The 23,696-nt window shown below is 39.6% G+C and overlaps 1 protein-coding gene across 1 annotated transcript in view; it reads right to left on the bottom strand.

Annotated features, from left to right (window-relative positions):
* Positions 1-9,860: 9,860 nt before the first annotated feature.
* pdzd8 (PDZ domain containing 8) overlaps positions 9,861-23,696 on the bottom strand; it is a 105,280-nt gene continuing 91,444 nt past the window's right edge. Inside the window, exons 4-5 of the mRNA XM_062058993.1 lie at positions 21,821-21,983; positions 9,861-21,654 (exon numbers count right to left, since the gene is read on the bottom strand). Of these exons, the coding sequence (XP_061914977.1) occupies positions 19,340-21,654; positions 21,821-21,983 (2,478 nt within the window). The 3' untranslated portion in view covers positions 9,861-19,339. The remainder of the gene's footprint in view (positions 21,655-21,820; positions 21,984-23,696) is intronic.

Raw genomic sequence — 23,696 nt, 5'->3', positions numbered from 1 at the left:
GATATCACTAAGCTTTAAAACTTTGTTGTGAAAATCTCCACACTGCTTGGTTCCTCGTCTGAGCTGCTGTGACTTAGATTACCATAGTAACTAGTTAGATTACCATAGTAACTAATTAGATTACCATAGTAACTAGTATATCATGCAAAAGCCCAGATTCCAACCATTGAAATACTTAGTATAGTTGAAGACTTACGGTCATTAGAAAACATCACTGCACATCATAATGGCAGCTACACTTTCCATCTTAAAGATCTAAAAACATTTTTTCGAAATGTCCGGCGGGCCAGATTGAAAAGCTTAACGGGCCGCATGCTGCCCCCGGGCCTTAATTTGCCCAGGTCTGGTATAAATGATACATCCGGCTTAAGGATTGTGGATAGAGTGGAACCATACAAATAAAAAAAAAATGAGTAATTGTGTTGTATGCACAGAAATAAACATGAAGTAAATGTGAAATGAAAAGGATCCCAGCAGGCATGACATGTTAAAACAAGGTTGAGAACTTGTTGAATTAGATCCTGACGTTGAGCAACTCAAACATAACAATGTTTCATCAATGACGTTGATTTGACCGTTGAAATTTAGTCATCTCCCAACCAACAACCTGGATCCAAGGTTACACATCGACGTTGTCTCAATTCACAAAAACAACAATTTTGCAACGATGTTTCAAAGTCAGTTTTAAAAGGGCATGTACGTATAATCAACGTTGTATCAATGTCTTGTGCCTGCTGGGATTGGTATCACCATGAGGTGCCTAATTATTTCAGATGCCATTTGGCGAGTGTTGGGTGATTCAATAGTCCACCACTTTTCACACGCGTGTGTGTAAAAAAAGAAAAAGAATCAGGTTGTCAGTATTTACGCTGTGTAGTTGTACAATTGTAGACTGAAATGAACCAATTAAAATTGGTTGCTGTCTTGTTCATGTGTTTATGAAGCATCCGAGCGACCACACCGTTTTGTAAAAAGTCAACATTTATGATAAAAGTGACAAATGACGATGTACAGTACGTATTTTTTTCAAAGCAGTAACAATATATTGCATTTTTTCCCCCAAAATTACAGAAACAAAACTGCAACACGATTCCTGGGTTTTTTTCTTGACGACAAAGACGTTAAAATGTTTGACATGTGCACAGCTCTGGTAATGGGTACATTCACACCCACCAGCACAAATGTACTTCAAAATGTAACAATCAAAATAAATATGACTTTTTTGTTTGTTTACTAGGGCATGCATATATAATATGCATTAGTTTAAAATCAACGATAATAAAAAGGAGATGCTTGGAAATAGCATATAAATGCCCCCAAATTTTGGAAAAACGCAATTCATAGCGTTACTTTTTGGTGTAACCATCATGAGCGTTCTGTTCAGGTATATTTCTTTTATATTTTGAAAAATCATCATATTTATGTATTATTAAATTTAAATAGGTATTGATCAATCTTTAAGCTGTGTGTATTTGATTTTAGTTTGCTTTTGACATCTTATTTAGAATTGTAGTTGAAACTTTTACAACCTTGTGTTGCGCTCATGATGGCGTAACTAAACTAGAATTCATTTAAAGATCTTATTTTGAATATTTATTCCCTTTTTTACATTTAGTATATTTAAATATTCATTTATAAACATTGAATACATTTCAAATATCAATAAAATGCAATTGCCTTCATCTTATAGGGTAATGTTTAGTTACACCAAGTCATGAGCGTAACACTAAGCTTCATCACTTTGACTCGTAATATCTGTAACTCTGGTGGTGTTTTATGCTTCTTTCTTTTTGGAACATGTACTATACACAATCATTGGTACTTTAACTTAACTTAACATATAATACAATAAAGTCACATATAAAATTATGTTTACTTTAATTTTGCCTTTGAAACTAACACTCCAATGTCCATTAGTGGAGCTGTACACACATGCACTAATCGTTCTTAACAATCTTAAAAAAAAATTAAAATACGTTGTGTCATGGTCAAGGTTTATTTATGAAGCTGCCTCAAAGTCTGTACAAGTTAACGGACCCATATCGTCCACATGACAGAAATGTCACTAAAAAGTTCTCTTGGTGTAATTTATGTTCCTGAAAATGAATCTGGCAGTAATTTTCCATGATATCAATGAGTTTTTGAGTGATTAGTACATAACTGACTGTACTTGGAATGGCCTCTTTTCATCGACGGACTCTCTGCCCTCCATAGCCTGTGTTTCCTCATGCTCGTTCAGCATTTCACAAAGCATCTTGAGGAAAACATCAGTAGAAGAGGATGCAAAATAGAATACCAGCGGCTTACCTTCTTTTTATCTCGTTTTTGCTCGGTTTGCTCTTCTTTCTCCGTTTTTCCGCAGTTTTTCTCCTTTTAGGGTGACCTTTATTTTTGGATCGCATTCGGCTTGAGTTTTTAAAAAAAAAATGTATCCAAAGGCTGACCAAAAACCTTCTTGAAAGTTAAAATCATTGGAATGATCGCTGCAAACTACGTGTACACTCCTCTCGCCTGGTCTGTCCCATTTTGCCATGAGGTCCGTACTTTCCTCACCTCTTTAGTGGTATTGCTACAATCTGCAACAATGCATCCTGCAAGCAATTCTCTCAAATTTTGCGCTAGAATATTGTTGCTTGGTACGAAGATGCCGCCAAAACAAATAATTTGGTCCAACTTGAGCGGGCATTTTCCAGTTATCATAAGAACATTCAATTCAAGTTACAGTTTGTATTCAAGTTGTAAATACATGTTTTATATTCAAGTTATCAGTTCAATTCAAGTTGTAGGTTCATGGTATCAGTGTAAGTTATAGGTTCAACTTGTAAATCCAAGTTGTAAATTTAAGTTGTATGCTTAAGTTATACATTTAAGTTATAAGTCAAACTACAAATTCAAATTGTAAATTCAAGTTATGAGTTCAAGATAGAAGTTCAAGTTGTAAATTGAAGCTATAGTATCAAGTTATAAGTTAAAAAGCAACACATTCAGGTTCAGTTATGAATTCAAGTTGGAAGCTGAAGTTGTACATTGAAGACAGGGGATGTGTTGTATTGACCAAAGGACAAAACACATAAATAATAATTAGTGTTGGTGTGAGAACTATTCAAACATGTATGATGATGTCATCCACACCTTTATTTATAAACCACCTTCATTGAAAAATCACCTTCATTTATTAAAACACATTAATTGGAAAAAATAGATAGAATAGAATAGAATAGAAAGTACTTTATTGATCCCTGGGGGAAATTCAGCACCACAGTTCGCTCACAATAGACAGTAATATTAATAAATAATATAATATATATGATATATTATATATAAATAATATAAATATATTCTACATATACTCTAAGACTTAATCTACAAAACACCTTCATATATAAAACATCAGCTATAAAACACCTTCATTTTTATATTACCTCATTTATATAAACAACTTCATCTATAAAACACCTTGGTACATCACCTTCATTTACAAAACACCTTAAACTAAAAAAAAACTTAATTTATAAAGCACCGTAATTTATAAAACACTATAATCTATAAAACACCTTCACTTATGAAACTCCTAAATGTATAAAACACCTTCATTTATAACACAAATTTCTCTAAAACAACTTAATCTATAAAACCTTATTTATATCACCTTCATTTACAAAACAACTTAATTTATAAAACACCTTAATCTATAAAACACCTTATTTAAAAAAAACACCTTCATTTACAGAACACCTTCATCTATAATCACCTTCATTTGCAAAACAACTAAAGCTAAAAAAAAAACCTTGATCTATAAGACACATACCTATATAAAACATTTTCATTCATAATCACCTTCATTTATAAAACAATTTAATCCATTAAACACTTTCTTTACCACTTTTGACGTGTGTTTGGGGTCATTGTCCTGTTGGAAGACCCAACTGCGCCCAAGACCCAACCTCTGGGCTGATGGTTTTAGGTTGTCCTGAAGAATTTGGAGGTAATCCTCCATTTCATTGTCCCATTTACTCTCTGTAAAGCACCAGTTCCATTGGCAGTAAAACAGGCCCAGAGCATAATACTACCACCACCATGCTTGATGGGAGGCATGGTGTTCCTGGGATTCATTATCCTTTTCTCCTCCAAACATATTGCTGGGTATTGTGGCCAAACAGCTCAATTTTTGTTACATCTGACCACATATATATATATATATATATATATATATATATATATATATATATATATATATATATATATATATATATATATATATATATATATATATATATTTATATATATATATATACACACATATACATATTTATATATATATATATACATATTTATATATATATATATATACACACATATACATATTTATATATATATATATACACACACACACATATATATATATATATATATATATATATATATATATATATATATATATATATATATATATATATATATATATATATATATATATACATATTTATATATATATATACACACATATACATATTTATATATATATATATATACATATTTATATATATATATACACACATATACATATTTATATATATATATATATATATATATATATATACATATATATATATATATATATATATATATATATATATATATATACATATATATACATATATATAAAATACACTACCGTTCAAAAGTTTGGGGTCACATTGAAATGTCCTTATTTTTGAAGGAAAAGCACTGTACTTTTCAATGAAGATAACTTTAAACTAGTCTTAACTTTAAAGAAATACACTCCATACATTGCTAATGTGGTAAATGACTATTCTAGCTGCAAATGTCTGGTTTTTGGTGCAATATCTACATAGGTGTATAGAGGCCCATTTCCAGCAACTATCACTCCAGTGTTCTAATGGTACAATGTGTTTGCTCATTGGCTCAGAAGGCTAATTGATGATTAGAAAACCCTTGTGCAATCATGTTCACACATCTGAAAACAGTTTAGCTCGTTACAGAAGCTACAAAACTGACCTTCCTATGAGCAGATTGAGTTTTTGGAGCATCACATTTGTGGGGTCAATTAAACGCTCAAAATGGCCAGAAAAAGATAACTTTCATCTGAAAATCTACAGTCTATTTTTGTTCTTAGAAATGAAGGCTATTCCACAAAATTGTTTGGGTGACCCCAAACTTTTGAACTATAGTGTGTATATATATATATATATATATATATATATATATATATATATATATATATATATATATATATATATATATACTGTATATTTATATATATATTTATATATATATATATATATATATATATATATATATATATATATATATATATATATATATATATATATATATATATATATATATATATATACTGTATATATGTATACACATTAATATATATATTTATTTTTGTTTGTTTTTTAAAGACAAGATGTCAACATTTAGGTTTTTTTCCTCATTGTGCTTTTTGTAATGTTTTTCTAATATTTTCGCAATCGACCGGTAGGGTTCCAAAGAACGACTGGTCGATCGCAATCGACGGGTTAGGGAGCTCCCCGTTCCAGAGTCTCATTAGGCTACTGTTTATTTACCTGAATCCGTGCAGATTTGGGCGTATTTTGAAAGGTTTACAGGCAAATATAAAAGCGATCTTGAAAACATATTTAAAATGGGATGAAGTGAATTTTAACACTCTTCAGAATTTTTTTTTTTTTTTTAATATTTAATCAATCAATCAATCAATGTTTATTTATATTGCCCTAAATCACAAGTGTCTCAAAGGGCTGCACAAGCCACAACGACATCCTCGGTACAGAGCCCACATACGGGCAAGGAAAAACTCACCCCAGTGGGACGTCGGTGAATGACTATGAGAAACCTTGGAGAGGACCCCCCCCCCCCCCCCCCCCCCCCTCTAGGGGAGACCGAAAGCAATGGATGTCGAGTGGGTCTGACATAATATTAATTTAAACCATTTATCATCACCAAGACGTTACTGCTCGCCACAACTTCACTTCATTTGACACTCACAGTATTTAGAGAAGACAAGATTGTAGGTAGATCATGTCTTTACATCTGAGGGGACCACAAATTTAGAATTAATCGATGAAAGACAAAGTTAGACTCATTTGTGCATCGTTAAGTAACGTATTTGATTGACATAACGAGTGTCGTGCTGCTGTGATCGTGACCCTAATGAGGAAAATAATGTTTGTTTGCAGTTGATTTCCTGTTACTAATATTAGCCTCATCTACAATTCATATCTGCAGTTGTTTTTACGGTGTGAAGTAGGACTGGGCGATATGGACCAAAACTGGTATCCCAGTATTTTTAGGCCAAATGGCGTTTACTTGAAGTAGCAGTAGAGTAAAGAACAAGTTGCCTTTATATTGAAGCTGTTATCATATACAGTATATCTGATGTATGACACACAAAGACTTATAAAGTTTGCGAGTAAACAGAAATTATCAAAATAGTTTCCATCTCACGGAGATTCCTGAGCCATTTTGAGATATAATGAGGATGCCAGTCACGTCATCGCGTGACGTAGAGGAGGAACCACAGATCCCTTCCCCATCAACAACAATGCAAATCATGCTGACTTTGTGAGAGTCAACAACAATTACTTTGGGCAAAATTATGATCCAGAACCTTTCATTGGCTCCCTTGTGAATGTTTGGGGTCCTGTGGGACCTTTAGGGGGAAGATGGTCCTTTATTGGGGTACTTTGGAACCTTGTGAATGTTTAGGGTCCTCTGGGACCTTTAGGGGGGAGATGGTCCTTTATTGGGGAAAGATGGTCCTCTATTGAGGTACTTTGGGACCTTGTGACTGTTCAGGGTCTTCTGGGACCTTTAGGGGGAAAATGGTCCGTTATTGGGGTACTTTGAGACCTTGTGACTGTTTAGGGTCCTCTGGGACCATAATAGGTAAGATGGTCCTTTATTGAGGTACTGTGGGACCTTGTGACTGTTTGGGGTCATGTGGGACCTTTAGGGGGAAGATGGTCCTTTTTGTGGTACTTTGGGACCTTGTGAGTGTTTAGGGTCTTCTATGACCTTTAGGATGAAGATGGTCTTTTATTGAGGTACGTTGGGACCTTGTGACTGTTTGGGGTCCTGTGGGACCTTTTAGGGGGAAGATGGTCTGTTACTGGGGTACTTCGAGACCTTGTGACTGTTTAGGGTCTTCTTGGACCTTTAGGGGGGAAATGGTCCTTTATTGGGTACTTTGAGACCGTGTGACTGTTTAGGGTCCTGTGGGACCTTAAGAGGTAAGATGGTCTTTTATTGAGGTACTTTGGGACCTTGTGACTGTTTGGAGTCATGTGGGACCTTTAGGGTGAAGATGGTCCTTTATTGAGGTTTCTTTGGGACCTTATAATTGTTAAGGGGCCCCTGCAACCTTAAGGGGGGAGATGGTCCTTTATTGAGATACTTGGGGACATTCCGCTTTGTTAGTCCTTGCCTGATGAGTTCATGGACTTTTTCCAGTAGTAGTAGACAGTACTTTTAAGTTTGGTAAAAACCTGTCCAAAAAACTGGTCCTTCAGTCACTTGAGTCTAAAAAAATAGTTTAAGACCTTCTTTTTAACTTTATGGGAATCCTCCAGACATGAAGTATTACCACATAGTCATCCTTAGTTCGATATAGTAATGCTACTTGAGGTTGAGCCAATCAGCAGCCTCAATACTGAACAGTGTGATCTGATTGGTTTGGTTTCATCCAGTGGCTAATACTACTGTAGTGTTGATAATATTTTATTTGAAGATGCTTCATTTAGGCCCAAAAATGTAGAAAAGGCTTAAAAAAAATATGTGATACTGTGACTCTGAAGTACAATGGATTACTTTAATGTATTGGTGAAGGAAGTCAGTAAAGTACTGTTATTTGCAATAAGCAGAGAGAGTCATACCAAAGACTATAAAAATGGGACCCATAACCTCCCTGCTTGGCACTCAGCAACAAAGGGTTGGAGTTGGGGGTTAAATCACCAAAATGATTCCCGGGCGCGGCGCCGCTGCTGCCCACTGCTCTCCAAGGGGATGGGACAAATGCAGAGGACAAATTTCACCACATCTAGTGTGTGTGTGACAGTCATTGGTACTTTAATCTTTTTTTTTTTTTAAATACACAACATTGATCATTTTGAAAATAAAGGTTTGAGAAAGACTTCCATGAATAAAAACACAAACTTTCCAGTCTTTAGGATAAAATCAACAGTGAAGCAAACACGTTTGTTTATATCTTGTTAGATTGAAGACAATAACGTTCACTTCCTGTTTGCCAAAGAAAATAAAAGACAGTATTTGCTTCGTGTATCACATAGAAAATTGCTGATCCTTCACACTAATGAAAAAAATGCATCACAATCGCATCAAATACCAGAAATGAAAACATCCTTGACCTGCTTTTCACGTGACATCAACTCAAATAAACGTGTGAAAAGTGCATTTAAATGTGAACGGAAAGAATTTACATGAAAGATGCTTGGCCAAGATGCCAACAAAGACAAATATGATCCACCATATTAATGTTGGAGCTGCTAAAATCTTTAAAAGTAGGATTTTTCTTTTTCCATAAAGAATGTATTCATTTAAAAGTGCTCTCAACAAAACGAAAAAGCTTGTTTGCAGCGTGCTGACAAAATACACACAGAGGGATGTGGACTTTTTCGGAATCAGTAACTCAGTGGCACCAATTTCCAGTACTTTAGTGTGAGTACATTTTCCAAATCATTTCTGAGTACAAGTTGTAATATGCAATAATTTCAGCTTGTCTTAGGTGTGTTGCCATAGTCAGGGAGTAGTCTTTGCCATTAAAGTGACTGTGTCAGTCTTGTATTTTGTTAAGTCCTACAAAGTGTTTATACTGCAAGTATTGTGCTTATTAGGGTCAGTGTATGTCGCGGTCATTCATCTTTTTGTTTGGAATAGAGAAATAGTTTAACATAAATATCCACTTTTCCCGTTTTTTGGTTTGATAATAAAAAAACGGATCATCATCCATTATCTGTTATCCGATTTTAATTATGTTTTTAAAAATCTTAAATGGGAATCAAAACAATGAGTGGAAAACTAATTTCTCTATTCCCTGTTCAAGGTTTGGACATATTCGTAGGTTGCACATGCACGGTGTCTCTTTCCAGATCCTCGTCTATGAGGAACAAACAACAACTGAAAAAGAGCGACGTTTGCGTTCTTGATAGAGAACAAATAAAATATGTCACTTTCCATGTTTCTGGACATAAACACAGAAGGGAAATCTTGACCGTGAAAAAATTGTTTTGTCTACACTGTCACCGTTCTTTGTCTTTTTCTTCTGTTGTTTCGGGTCACTCACAAACGAGGATCTGAAATTGAACGGGGAACAGAGAAAATAGTTTTCCACTTGTGGGCGCCAGCACCCCCGGCGAACCCGAAAGGGACAAGCGGTAGAAAATGGATGGATGGATGTTTCGGTCAGTGTACCTTCCGTTCATTCTATTTCCAATTCTTAAACGCAAATCAAAAAACAAAATTAGGGGCGTTTTTCGATTTTTATTATATATGGCAGATTTTAAAACAAGCAAAAAAGGGTTGATTTTCATTAAAATATTGCCATTATATTGAATTGTGTGCTGTTTTCCTTTTATGGATTTGTATTTTTCCAGATAAACACAAAAATCGAAAAAAATGGTCATCCAAAATGCAAAAATGCGTGGTTATCTGTGTGATGACAAATTGAACCGGAAGCAGTATTTTAGCTTTTCTTTTGCGTTTAGCATGTTTTTAGCATAACAGTAACATCTTTGTTAAAAAAGTGCCATTAAATAGTTGTCCAACTTTTGTTTCAGAAATCAAAATAGACAAAATGATTTTTTATTACCAAATCAAAAAACGTGAAAAGTAGATTTTCATGTTAAACTATTGTTCTATTCCAACCATAAAAACGAATGGCCGCGACGTACACGGACCTACTACACACCAGCTGTTTGATTGTAACGTGCATCCTGTTTGTAGTTTTCATTACCAAACTTGGAGGTTGTTGAAATGGCCATGTAAAATCACTAATGCTATACAGTAGCATGTATATGGCGTATACAAAGTATATTAGCATAGAGCGAGCGCATTTTGAAAAGTGCAGCCTTACTCTCGACCTTCCGTTCATTCGTTATTCATAACAAAACCAAAACTAAAAAAAATATATATATATATTTTTCCAATATTTGTTTCCAGACGTAAAATGAAAAAACGAATACCGAATAATTTTCATATTTCCGTTTTTTGAGTGTCGATTTTATATTGAAAAAAGAATGATCGGAAGATCCCTACATGGACCCCAAAATATACAACGAACAAGTCGATGCTGAGTCTGCGCCTGGACGTGACATCAGGTGCAACAAAGGTATTGAAATATTGAACCGTTTGATTTAACGTGAACTGGCACTCGGTACTACCGACAGAATTTAGTCGGTACCTACAAAAGTACCGAACTTGGTGCCCATCCCTTCACACACATGACATAACTGATGAAATGGACATACTTTCATCTCAGGCATTAACGTTCATAATGTTAAAAAAAACGTATATTTTCACTGAACTGTGGGCATCCATCCATTTGATCCTATTTGGAATTTATTTTGGACTTGATCTAATTTACACAAGGTGTGAATTATACACACATTATTTAAATATTTACAGTACACAAAGTCCCTTAAATCCTATTATGATTGGTCTTGGAGGTTCCAGAATATATTTTAAGTTGACAAATCCTTTGAACTTATCATTAGTGGTCATGATTGACTGCAGCTGCTTGTTGAAAACCACTGGATCGACAAGCACTTAAAAGGAGGATTGTAAGAGTTACAGAAGGTCTTTTGGAAACATTTCTAAATAACAGAAAATTCCAAAAACATCTTCTCAAACAAGTGATTTCGATGTGTCAGCACTTTGTCAAAGTCTGGAAGAAGACTCACACTGTTGGCCTCAGATGGAAGGAAATAAGTGGCGTTATCCTCTGTGTAACTTAATTCATTTACTTGTTAATAACTGCTTACTTTCTGCTGTAACACGCTACCTTCTAAACATCTTAAACTTATTTATTCAGTTGTTTCAAAGTAGTTTAGCAGCTACCTCAGCAATTAGCATGCCTTCTTGTCTGCTCCTGCTTGTTCTTACTCGGTATGTAACATTGTCAGCCTCGTCCTGGTGATGATTATTAATTTAGGGGAGCGGCGCCACACTGTGTATGAACACACACAGTTAGGATACAGTGACTATGTTTCCATGCAAAAAATTAATCTGACTTCTCAAATAGTTCCTTTTTTTATATTTTCACACCGACATGTTCAGTCCCAGTGTCCGTGCACACTCTCTGATGTGACTATTGGTCATACGTAGTGTGCCTCCCGTACACTGGGGGCGCTTATTTCCTTTTAGCTTTGATTAATGAGTTGCTTTTGAGGTTGACCTACAACGTCCCACCAAAACAAGGCATTTTTGTTGTTACTCGGTCATCAACACCCGAGTTTTTGTTGCACATGATGCCCGCTGTAATATTGGCAAATATTACGCCTCTAATGGCTGTGCTGATGGCAAATAGCAGACAGCATCAATAAATTATCGAGGTTTTGAAGGAACTTTCGGACGGAGAATGGAAAGAAAACTATCAAATGTCACAAAGTTCATTCAACACAATCTGTGGATTGATGAGAGGAGTTTTAAATCCGATAAGACCGATGGTGCTCCGGTACTACTTCAAATAAGGGTTACCATAGACGGCTTCATCTTTTTTGCTATACTAGCCCACAATGCATTGCCAGCGGCCGTATTGGAAGGCTTTGTTTAGGTAAGTCATTGTTAACGATAGCGCTACGTAATGCATGCGTGATATTTCCAAAGTATTCAGTGGAAAATGACATTGAACCAGCTTTGGTACGATGGAGAAATAATCAGAGTCATTAGATTATTCGAGTCCAGGTAGCAGTTGAAGTAATGATGCACAGACTTCCCTCTCCCCGGCCACCTCTGGTTCAAAAGGGGGGACACCGAGGCATTCCCAGGTCAGCTATGAGACATAGCCCCTCCGGCGTGTCCTAAGTCTGCCCCGAGGCCTCTTCCCGGGTGGACATGCCCGAAACACCTCACCAGAGAGGCGTACAGGAGGCATCGGTCGTAGATGCTCAAGCCACCACAGTTGGCTCCTCAACATGAAGGAGCAGCGGCTCTCCTCTGAGCCTGTCCCGGATGACCGAGCTCCTCACCCTATCTCTAAGGGTAATCCCAGACATCCTGCGTAAGAAACTTATTTCTACAGCTTGTATTCTCGACCTACCCAAAGCTTGTGACTATACGTGAGGGTGGGAACATAGACTGACCAGTAAATCGAAAGCTTCGCCTTCTGGCTCAGCTCCCTCTTCACCGCAACAGACCGGTACAGTGACTGCATCCTTGCCAACGCTGCACAAATCCGTCTCTCAATCTCACATTACATTCTTCCCTAACTCGTGAGCAAGACCTTGAGATAGTTGAACTCCTCCACTTGAGGCAGAACTTCACTCCCGACTAAGAACCATGGCCTCAGATTCGGAGGTGCTTATCCTCATCCCAGCAGCTTCACACTCGGCTGAAAACCGACCCAGTGAATACTGAAGGTCCTGATGAAGCCAACAGGACCACATCATCTGCCAAAATGTGATCCTCTGGCCACCAAACTGGAAATTTTCCACATCCTGACTGTGCCTAGAAATTTTGTACATTAAGATAATAAACAGGACCGGTGACAAAGTGCAGCCCTGACGGAGTCCAACGTCTACTGGGAACATGTCTGATTTACTACCGCCACTGCGAACCATAATCCTGCTACGATTGTACAGGGACCGAATAGCCCGAAACAACGGACGCTGGCCCCTGTACTCCTGGAGAACCCCCTACAGGACACCGCAAGGGACACAAATGAATGCTTTTTCCAAATCCTCAAAACACACTCCCATGCCCCCTCCAGTATCTTAGCAAGCATATAAATCTGGTCCCATGTTCCACGACATATTGTTCCTTCTGAATCCGAGGATTGATTAATGGCCGGACTCTCCTCTCCAGCACCCTGGAATAGACATATCATGGAAGGCTGAGAAGTGTGATCCCGCTATAATTAAAGATTAAAGATTAAAGTACCAATGATTGTCACACACACACTAGATGTGGTGAAATTTGTCCTCTGCATTTGTCCCATCCCCTTGGGAAGCAGTGGGCAGCAGCGGCGCCGCACCCGGGAATCATTTTGGTGATTTAACCCCCAACTCCAACCCTTTGTTGCTGAGTGCCAAGCAGGGAGGTTATGGGTCCCATTTTTATAGTCTTTGGTATGGAACACACCTCCGGTCCCCTTTCTTGAAAAGGGGGATCACTACCCTGTTATGCCAATCCAGAGGCACCGCCCCAGACTTCCACGCTATGTTGAAGAGACATGTCAGCCACGAAAGTGCCACAACATCCAGAGCCGTAAGGTATTCGGGGCGAATCTTATCCTCTCCCTGGGCAGTTTTTTGATTACCTCCGCAACTTCGGCTCCAGTGATGGACATGTCGCCGTTTGTGACCTCAGACTCTGCCTCCTCCACGGAGGGTGTATCTGTAGGATTAAGGAGATTCTATATCCCAAGTAATGGTCAGCAGGTTGCCGACCCCAGTATACACAGTGTGGACAGAGCTCTGATTCCCTCTACTGAGGCGTCGGATGGTTCGCCAGAATCTCTTTTAGGCCGACCGAAAATCGTGTTCCATGGTCTCCCCGAACTCCTCCGATGCCCGAGTTTTGGGTGAGACCACGGCTTGCTTGGCCTGTCCATACCTGTCAGCTGCTTCGGGGGTCCCACAGGCGAGCCATGCTTGGTAGGAATCCTTCTTCAGCTTGATGGCCCTCTTTACCTCTGGAGTCCACCATTGGGTTCGGGGGTTGCCGCCATGACAGGCACCAACCGCTTTGCGACCACAGCTCCGAACAGCAGTACCAGCAATAAAGGTACAGAACACACCCATTTGGACTCAATGTCCCCTACCTCGTTCAGAATGCAGTTGAAGCCCTGTTAGAGGTGTGAATTAAAGATCTGGCAGACGGGAGCCTCTGACAAATGTTTGCAGCTTACCCTCACTGAACGTTTGGGCCTGCCAGATCTGTCCGGCATACTCCCCCGCTCGCTGATCCAACTCACCACCAGGTGGTGATCAGTTGACAGCTCAGCCCCTCTCTTCACCAGAGTGTCCAAGACATGCGGCCACTTGTCTGATGAAATGACTATAAAGTCGATCAATGACCTGTGACCTAGTGTGTGCTGGTGCCACGTGCACTTGTGGGCACTCTTATGCTTGAAAATAGTGTTTGTTATGGACAAACTGTGGCTAGCACAGAAATCCAATAATATAACACCACTCTGATTCAGATCAGAAAGGCCATTCCTCCCAATTATGCCCCTCCAGGTTTCACTGTTGCTCCCAACATGGGAGTTGCAATCACCCAGTAGAACAACAGAGTCCCCAGGGGTGACGCCTTGCAGCACTCCCTCAAGGGCCCCCGAGAAGGCCCTTGAGGGAGTGCTGCCGAGGCCGAGGAATGGCAGTACTCCGAACTGCCATTCAGTGCATACGTGCAAACCACAGTCAGAGCTCGTCCCTCGACCCAAAGGTGCAGGGAAATAATCCTCTTGTTCACCGTGGCTGACTAACACACATGGGCCAAGTCGGGGAGCAAAAAATAAGCCCACACATGCTTGCCGCCTATCCCCCACGGCAACTCCAGCATTGAGCAAAGTCCAACCCCTCTCAACTGATAACCGGGTTGTCGGAGCATTCGCCAGGGCATTTGCCTTTGACTGCAACCCAGTCCACATAGCATTGCACTCTCATGGACTCCCCTGCAGGTGGTGGGTCTGCGGCGGTGTGGTTCCACGTCTCTCTTTCGGGCTGCGCTCGGCCAGGCTCTGTGGAGGAAGTCCCGGCCACCAGGCGCTCTCTGACGAGCCCCTGACCTGGGCCTGGCTCCAGAGTGGGGACCTGGTTTATTCATAGCTTACCTTTAATGAAATAATCCGAACAAACAGTTGTTCATAGCACATCACATTAGATCCATGCTCGCCTTTGCCGTTTACTCTTCTTTTCAGCCACTTCCCCGTCCAGAAAAACCTTAAAATTGCGTTAAAAACCAATTTTTATCTCTCCCAACTCGATTGGGCAGTTGACAATAGCACATGTCGTCGGCATTATGAGTATCACTGGATGAATGAGCAACAACAATGAGCTTGTTTTCAAACAAAGCCTTCCAACATGGCTACCGGCAGTGAATTGTGGGAAATAAGGCCAAAGCCCTCTATTGTTTTGTACAAGCTTGCCAATTGTGTGCAATACAGATTTATTGCTAATCAGTTTGAAGACCACAAATGCATCACAAAGAGGTTTGTGTACACTTTGTTCTTTGCCTATACAATACCTGATTATTTCTATTCCGTGATCTCATTCATATTTCTTCTGGAGTCCAAATGAAGCAGGTATTCACAATTTTCTTTACTACCTTCTTAAATAAATCTCTGTTTCTATTCCCCACTATTGATGCACTTCAAAATATTCTGTTCTTTTAATTCGTGAAGCAAATAAACATTCGCCTCTTCATTCCAGTTGTTGCCTCTGTTTTTATTGAACGGGATCACAATACTTATGTGGGCATTCGAATGTACAGTATGTTGTCTGCCGGCCCCTCCATTCTGCTCCGCAGCAAAACTGATGCCTGCCTTATTCCTTACTGTTTCATGCCCTCCCGCCTTCTCTGATGTTTACGGATTACAAGTGAAACTCCAAAAATTAAAGTGTTGTGCAAAAGTCCATATTCAACTTCAAATATAAAATGAATATAAGATATAAACTCATTACAGGAGATATGTCAAGGCTGTATTTGTTAGAATTTTAATGATCTTGGCTTACAGTTTTTGGAAATTTTTAACTAAAGGTTCAAAATTATATAAAAAAGGCTTGAAATATCTTGAGTTGCATGCTACAGTGCATTCAGAAAGAATTCACAGCGCTTCACTTTTTCCACATTGTGTTATGTTTCAGCCGTATTTTTTGTCTTCAAAAGTCTACACACAATACCCCATTATGACAATATGATTTTTTTTTTTTTTCATTTTAATTTTAGTTTCTGCCAGGGATGTAGGACTTTTGAAAGGTTCCTAGGACCTTGTCGGGGGTGGGCTGTGCCGTCGACCGCCGATTGGTTGAACACAGTTGGGGGCGTTCCTAAAACTTTTCCCGAACACACAACCGCCATTACAGAATGCAAGACTTGTTTATTTCTTATTTGTTGTGTATTTCTAAGACAACATACTTGACAACGTAGAGAAAGAAGAACGGAAGGAAATTTCGACTTGAAGGAACTTTTGTGTGGCATCTGTGGTGCTGAAGAACGCTCATCAGTGGAACTATCTTACACTGTTTGTACTCAGCCGTAGTCTTTAAACTACATGCAGTTTTATGGTTTATTATTTTTTACAAACTTCATTTTACTACGCAAAGCTTCGAGTAGTGGACATCCTCTTTTAAATGTATTTACAGAAGAGTATGAAGTGTAAAGCAAGACTCAATGCGGCGACCTCAGCTGCAGACGTCGTAGGAGAAAAGTAAAATAAAGGCGGCAATACACAAGTGGAACGGATGTAAATCACATCAAATACAAACTTTTTACTTTATTACATGTTATAAAAATAGTTGGGCCATTAGTCTAGACCCTAGTGAACCGAATGCTAATGCTAATGCTAACAAGCTAAAGCTAAATCTGATGTGTTTGTGTTGTCGGCGTAAGATAAACATATTTTTATTTACAGCTGAAATGTACCACAATGAATCGCCTGACCCACATGAATTCATCATTTACTGAGCGGACGACTTTCTGATTGTTGAACATTGCAGACAAAAGAGGCATGGTACACTTATTTTTTTATTAAAAAATCATATCGTTATGTATATTATTGCTTTGTACTTCATTTTTCTAACACTTTAGTAAAATACATATGACCAAATATTGTCTGTTTATTTTACATGGTGTGAGTGTAGAAATATACTAAATCCCTCCCTCATACATCTGATTTGTATAAACTACCCTGAACCGTGAAATGCGGTGGAGACACAAGCCACTCACCTCTCCAGGAACCTATAGTTCCAATAACAAAAATTTACAGGAATATAAAGTACCTGAAGTTTTGGTGGAAAAGGGCCTATTGTCCGTAGAATTTTGTGGAAAAATATGATTTTCTTCCATTTTGGAATAAGGCTGTAACATAACAAAATGTGGAAAAAGTGAAGCGGTGTATGCACTGTATGAGCCCATGTCATACATTAGTTTCACCTTGTAAATCTCATTATTGTAATAATTAAACCTGTGCATGATATTCTTATTTTTGGAGTTTTCACTGTAAAAATGCATGTGCTTATTTGTCTTACCGACACTTTACACAGGACTGTTTTGTCAACATGAACCAGTAAGTACGAATTGTAATAAACTCCGGCGAAAAAAATGGCAACATTACGTGGTTTGAGAAAACACAAGATAAAGTAGAATTAATTATAATTTTTATCTAACCTTCGCATGCGCATATTTACACTAAAATGCTGGCTGTTTTCGGAATCAATTGGAGAGTGTGCAGGTGTACCTACTGTTGTGACCAGTGAATCTATATAATGGTTATGAAGATTATTTTTGACTGTCTGAAAGAAAAATGGTCGTAACGTTTGTCTTCAAGATATACTGTATATTCCAACAGTGTACATTTTCAAAAGATAAATTATGATATTTTTGGAGAGGGCGGAGCATCGTTTCATTTGCAATCTGGGAACGCCTCCACCAATGAACATCATGCAGACAAACTCACAAAAACAGGTTCAAAAGGTGACTGTGGAGCAAAATTTACACCAAAGCATAACAAATACATATTATCCAGACCACAAGGGAAGTGTTTTAAATGGATTAAAATCATCTCATGTCCTCCATTGGAATTCTGGGATGCTCCTTCACTATTATCACAATCATTCTGACTCCAGGTGAACTTTTACATGAAGCTCCAGAGCCAGAGTGATTGATTGTAACCTTCTGTTTCTGAAATCTATCAATTATCACACCAAGAGTGATCTCTTTCTCACCAAACTTCTTGTTGCTGCTCTTGTAGTCCCAAGGGTGGCGTGGCTCAGACGGTAGAGCGGCTGTCCAGAAACGTGTGGGTTCCTGGTACGAATCATGCTTCCGCTATCTTGGTCACGACACTTCACCCACCTTGCTCCCAGTGCCGCTGTCAAAGTTTGGTGTGTTCGGTGGTGGTCGGCGGGACGCAAATTGGCAGCCAGTCAGTCCGTCTGCTGTGGCCACAAAAGTAGTTTAACACCATCAGTGTGTGAATGTAGACTGAATGATGGGTTCTCTGTTCTTGCTGTAAAGCGCTTTGAGTATCTAGAAAAACGTTATATAAATCTTATCTATTATTGTTCCAGGCTTGTCGCTGATGTCAGCTCTTTGGGCTTTCCCACAGTAGTGTAGAGGTTTGAATGTGTATTTTATACACAAAATCAGTTAAGATTAGGAGTACTTTCTTAAAGGCACGGGACTCATTTGTGTGTTTCACACACACAAACATTCTGTAGGGTAACACTGCTTGCTGCTTGGTAGGGAATCAAATACTTACAGTATTTCACTCAATAAATACAAATCAATTCAAAAACTTCATGTAATATATATTTTTTCTTAAATTCACTCAGTTAAAATAAAAAAACAATTATCAACTATTAATTTCTTTGCTCGGGGTAAACCTCATCACTTAATGTACAGTACATACTGTATTTGACTATGTGTCTTATTTGTATATCCAATTTTTGTTTTTAAAAGTCACTGAAGATTGAGTTTTTCCAACACAGAAAAATACATTTAATAATCATTAAGGGGTCAAATGATTTTCATTACCCTGATCAATGGAAGTAAACCTCCGACCACAACGGCATCATATACCATATTTGATTTTCATGTGCTCTGCTGAAGTCCATCTAACTTTGACAATAAACAAAAAAAAGAACTCAAACTTTTTACAAAGACATTTCAAATGATCATAATTGATTGAAGAACATACCAGCAACACTCAGGCGAGTGTTGGACTTCCCTTTCAAATCTTAACGCATGGACACAAAAGGTGTGCAAAAGCCATCAGCAACAGTTTTATGCAAATCCCACCTGCATTTCCTTTTCACAAAATAACCCACATGGACGGTAAGACCCTTTCAAACCACACCCCAAAAATTGTTCCTCTTCTGTCTCGTTCTAGTTGTGTTCAGTGAAGAGCTTCCACACAGATCTGTTCCTCAGTAATGTCATCCAACATTTGGACCTCTGCTGGGCTGCAGATGTCGCCGTCATAGACCTCAGCTCCCGTCAGGGCCTCGTCGTCCAGTGCATCGCCTTTGCCCTTAAAACATTGTTGCTCGGAAGGAGAGGTGCTTTCCACCGACTCCAAGTCCTCAATGCCTGCACGGTAGTGGATCATGAGCAGAGTGAGTGCCTGGAGTCTTTCCCCGGACTTGGACAGAGCTGAACTGATCAGCACTTTATGCCTCGGATCTGCGGTCTCTCTCTCTTCCAACAGAAGAGTGTTGTTGTGCTCCAACTCCTGATCAATTTCCTGCTGCAGCTTGTCCAGCATCAGCTCCAGTTTTTGGGAACGCTCATCTGTGGGTAAACCTCGGTAGAGGTCCCGGCCAATCTCTTTGACAGCAATGAACACGCTGTCGTCCAAACCGCCTTCCTTGCGGACAAGTTTGCTGCTTCCCCCACTACCAGCTGATTGCTTGGAGGGGCTGGCACCACTTGTGTAGGTCTCTGTGTCGCTGCTCTCATTGTCTGAAGTGTTGGGAGTATGCTTTGGGGAAGGGTCAACCACTCCAGGTACCACATCAGGTACCTGCTCAACCAGACGAGTCTTAGGGACCTGCCGGAGATTAAGCAGACGGGAGCTGGTGTTGATGATTTGCCGGGTTAAGCCAGTGGCCCGATTAATGGTGAACTTGGCATCGGGGTCAGCTCCTCGACGTTCTGTTGCTGCCACGCAAAAGGGATTTTCAGCAAGGCATTTATCCTGGCATTTCTTGTGGCATACATACGCGCAGATCATACACTGAGAGGCCGCCTTGGTCCACACCTTCTTTTTGCAGTATTCACACCAGGTAGGATTTTGGAATTGGGTGTCTTGAAAGTTGTGGCGCACCTCGACCAGCTGCACGGCGCCATAGGCCAAGTCATCACGAGGCGCTGTGGCAATACGGTCCCTCTCCCTTAGCTCATCATCATGGAGACTGCCTTCTCGCTCTCTCTCAGCCGGCCCAGCATAGTCAAACTCATCCCCTGCCAGGTAGCAGAAATTCAGCGTGATGTCTCCATAACACAGCTTCTCATTGAAACCCTTGTGGGCACTGAGGCTGCGTAGTGCAGTGCGGCTGACATTAGCTCTCGGTTCCGGAGGCCCAAGCCTGAACGTGCTCTGATATTCTGCTGAGGATGTTGCCATACATTCGAGGGCGACATGCTCCAGCTGAAGACTGACATGACCCAGGCACAACAAACTGCCTAGTTTAAAGGGATCTTTACACCAAAGGGCCACATTAAGGTACTTATGGTTGCTCTCCACATCAAACACAGCAGAGGCCTTAGGCCAACGTGCTGTCTGATTGCGAAACATCGTCTCTTGGGATTCCCAGAGAGAGTGATCTTCTAGACTGTCCCGTGTGCTGCAGGAACTCTCTGAAACTTTGTCCTTTGCCTGGTCAGCCTTGCTGCTGGTGATGGATGAGACCGAAATCTCATCACTTGACTCTGATGGCCTGTTGGACTTGGCCTCTATCTGCTTGACACTTATCTTCTCAAAGACAGCCGTGTCCTCACTAGCTCCAGTTAGAGGAGCTTTTTCGTCAGACTTCTCAGAAGCGCAGATCGTAGTGGTCACAGTAGAAATGGCAGGAGTGTTAATAGCATAATCAACACTGTCAGAAAAACTGTTTTCTGAGCAGACAGATGACAACCGTATTTGAGGTCTTGGAGGCACTGGGGGACGGGAAGGTGGGGGTGGAGGGGGTACAGTGGGACGTTGTAAACTATCTACTGAATCATTGTTTGCCTTCTGTCGTAAAGGCTTTGGTGATTCTTTAGTTTGAGGCTTTAGCGGGGACTGGAGACCTACAAGATTTAGCTTGCGGCTAAGGATGGGTGATATGGTCCCAAGTGGTTTAGAAGCCAAGGTGGCCACGGTTCTTTTAGGGCTTTGGTTTACTGTAAGTAAGACTTCCTCCTTAGTATCAGTGGGGCCAACATTCTGGCTGGGTTTGGAGTCGACAATCAACTCTTCAAACTCAGAGTCCATGTCTTTACTGTCAGATATGTCAGACAAGGTGGTGATGGGGGCTGGATCTTCTTCATACCCCCCTGGATGGGATATGAAACCTGGTTCTTCTAGCTGCCCAGATCCCTCCTGAGGCGTTCCCAAGCTTCCCAGGGAGGCAGTCTGATGGGAAACTGGCCTCTCGTACAGAACCACTACCCTGTCTCCAGCCTGCTTAAGAAGTTTGGGCACTTGAACTGACGAAGTCACTTTGACACCTGTCAACAGAAGCAAAGGAAATTATTATTCCATTCAATTATTATTGTATAATAATAAACAATAACCCCAAATATATTGTGTTGTGATTATCTTAAACTTTTTCCTAAACAGATTCAAATCCTCATCAATGCATTGTGCAAGGACTAAACAGAAGTAATCTCTGACCTCCAATAGCGATGAGGCGATCTCCTCGCTGTAGGTCTGCCAAAGCTGCAGGGGAATTGGGCGTGACCGTCTCAATGCTGACATGTACCGCATCGCCCTCACTGGCTGGCACATGCCTGAACGTCATTCCCACGTTGCCACATGGTCCCTTGATAACCTCCGTCTGCATACATGTAACACAAACAATCCAATGATGAATGAGTCCGAGGCTACTTTTTAAAAATCACAAATGTCAGAAAGCAAAAGGGTTAAATTTGGGACATCCTGTTTTATATTGAGGGAGGAGCCTCGAATAGTGGAATCTCTGCTGCCTCCACTACTCTTAGCAAATTGTTGTTTCAATAAATATGCAATTTACTTTTCAAAAATACCCTGATGGCACCATTGATAAAGGTAGAGTGATTTGTCTTCTTTGTTGGTAAGTATTTTGTTTGCCACTGAAGCAGCTTAACCACACAGTCGGACTGTAGCTACAGCTAACGTTAGCAGCGAAGATGTTAGCAATGTAGCAAGCCATAGCAGTAGCTCTTCAACAAACTAAACTGGAGAACACCCTGTATATATGCACTCTAAAACAGAATATTAATGACTCACAGCCTATGAAAAGTACTTTATTAAAATTAGTGGTGTTACCATCAGGGTTTGATACTGCCGATAGCTAATATCCATGAATGAGATTGCCCGAAACCAAAGACATGTCCAGCCATCCATTAACTGTAAATGTTTTAATATATGGTAGATGCTATTGACAGTTTAACGATAACACAATATTAAAACAAGTTCCTTGTTATCTTTTATTACATACAATTGTTTGATAAAATAAAAATCTATCACAAGATCCTCAACATGATAATAAAGGCTCACTGTGCATGTGATGAGTTAATATCACATATTACTTTCACATTTGAAGTTAATTGCTGACATGAATGGGCTTTTACACCATATTAAAACATTTTTAAGTTTCACCTGTACAATATAATGACAGACACAATCTGGTGGGTGGAAAACAGACAACTTTTCTCTGACTACAATTGAACATTCACCTACCGAGAATTAGGAGTGTTTACTGTAGCAAAAAGAGTGCAAGCTTTTGACCACAAACTTAGTTGCTGCTCGGTGACATTCGTCTAGTAGCAGACGTGAACTGGAGCTGCCAGTCAGAAAACTGTCTCACGTCATGCTTATCTAAATGAGAAGGCATTCATTTCAATTTAATAAATAATCGCGCTAATATGATAGGCGGTGTTAGTTAGTACCTGTTGTAATCAGTTGAAGTACTCGCATTACTGCGGCTGGGATTATTAGATCGGAGCGGTTCAAAAACTTGACTTTCATTTATTATTATTGCATGCTGTGTGTTCAAATGTTTTAGCATATTGCTCGCATGTCCTCCTCTTGATGAAATAGCAGCCTGAAAATTATTAGAAGTGGCGCTATTGCAATCTTTTCTTGTAAAATCTTAGTGTTTGGCCGAACCGCGCACCGCCATTTTGCGATCTGACGTCGCTATGCACATTGCGTAATGACGTTATTTCCACCCGGAAAAACGGTTAAGAAAATCACTTGACAAACTGGCAAGCGATTCCAAGGAATTGATACACTGCGAACCGGTTCTGAACAGGAACCGGTTTTCGTTTCCCATCCCTAAGGATTATTACGTACTATCATTACATCAGTGGTTTAATCAACCACATATTGATAATATACTTGGTATTGCTCTGTCAATATTTGTATAAATCCGCCCATCTCTGTTTACAAACCCCAAAACCAGTGAAGTTGGCACGTTGTGTAAATCGTAAATAAAAACAGAATACATCCATCCATCCATTTTCTACCGCTTATTCCCTTCGAGGTCGCGGGGGCGCTGGAGCCTATC

Source organism: Entelurus aequoreus, linkage group LG09 (assembly GCF_033978785.1).
Source record: "Entelurus aequoreus isolate RoL-2023_Sb linkage group LG09, RoL_Eaeq_v1.1, whole genome shotgun sequence".
Lineage (NCBI taxonomy): Eukaryota > Metazoa > Chordata > Actinopteri > Syngnathiformes > Syngnathidae > Entelurus > Entelurus aequoreus.
This window is presented reverse-complemented; position numbering and strand designations above follow the sequence as displayed.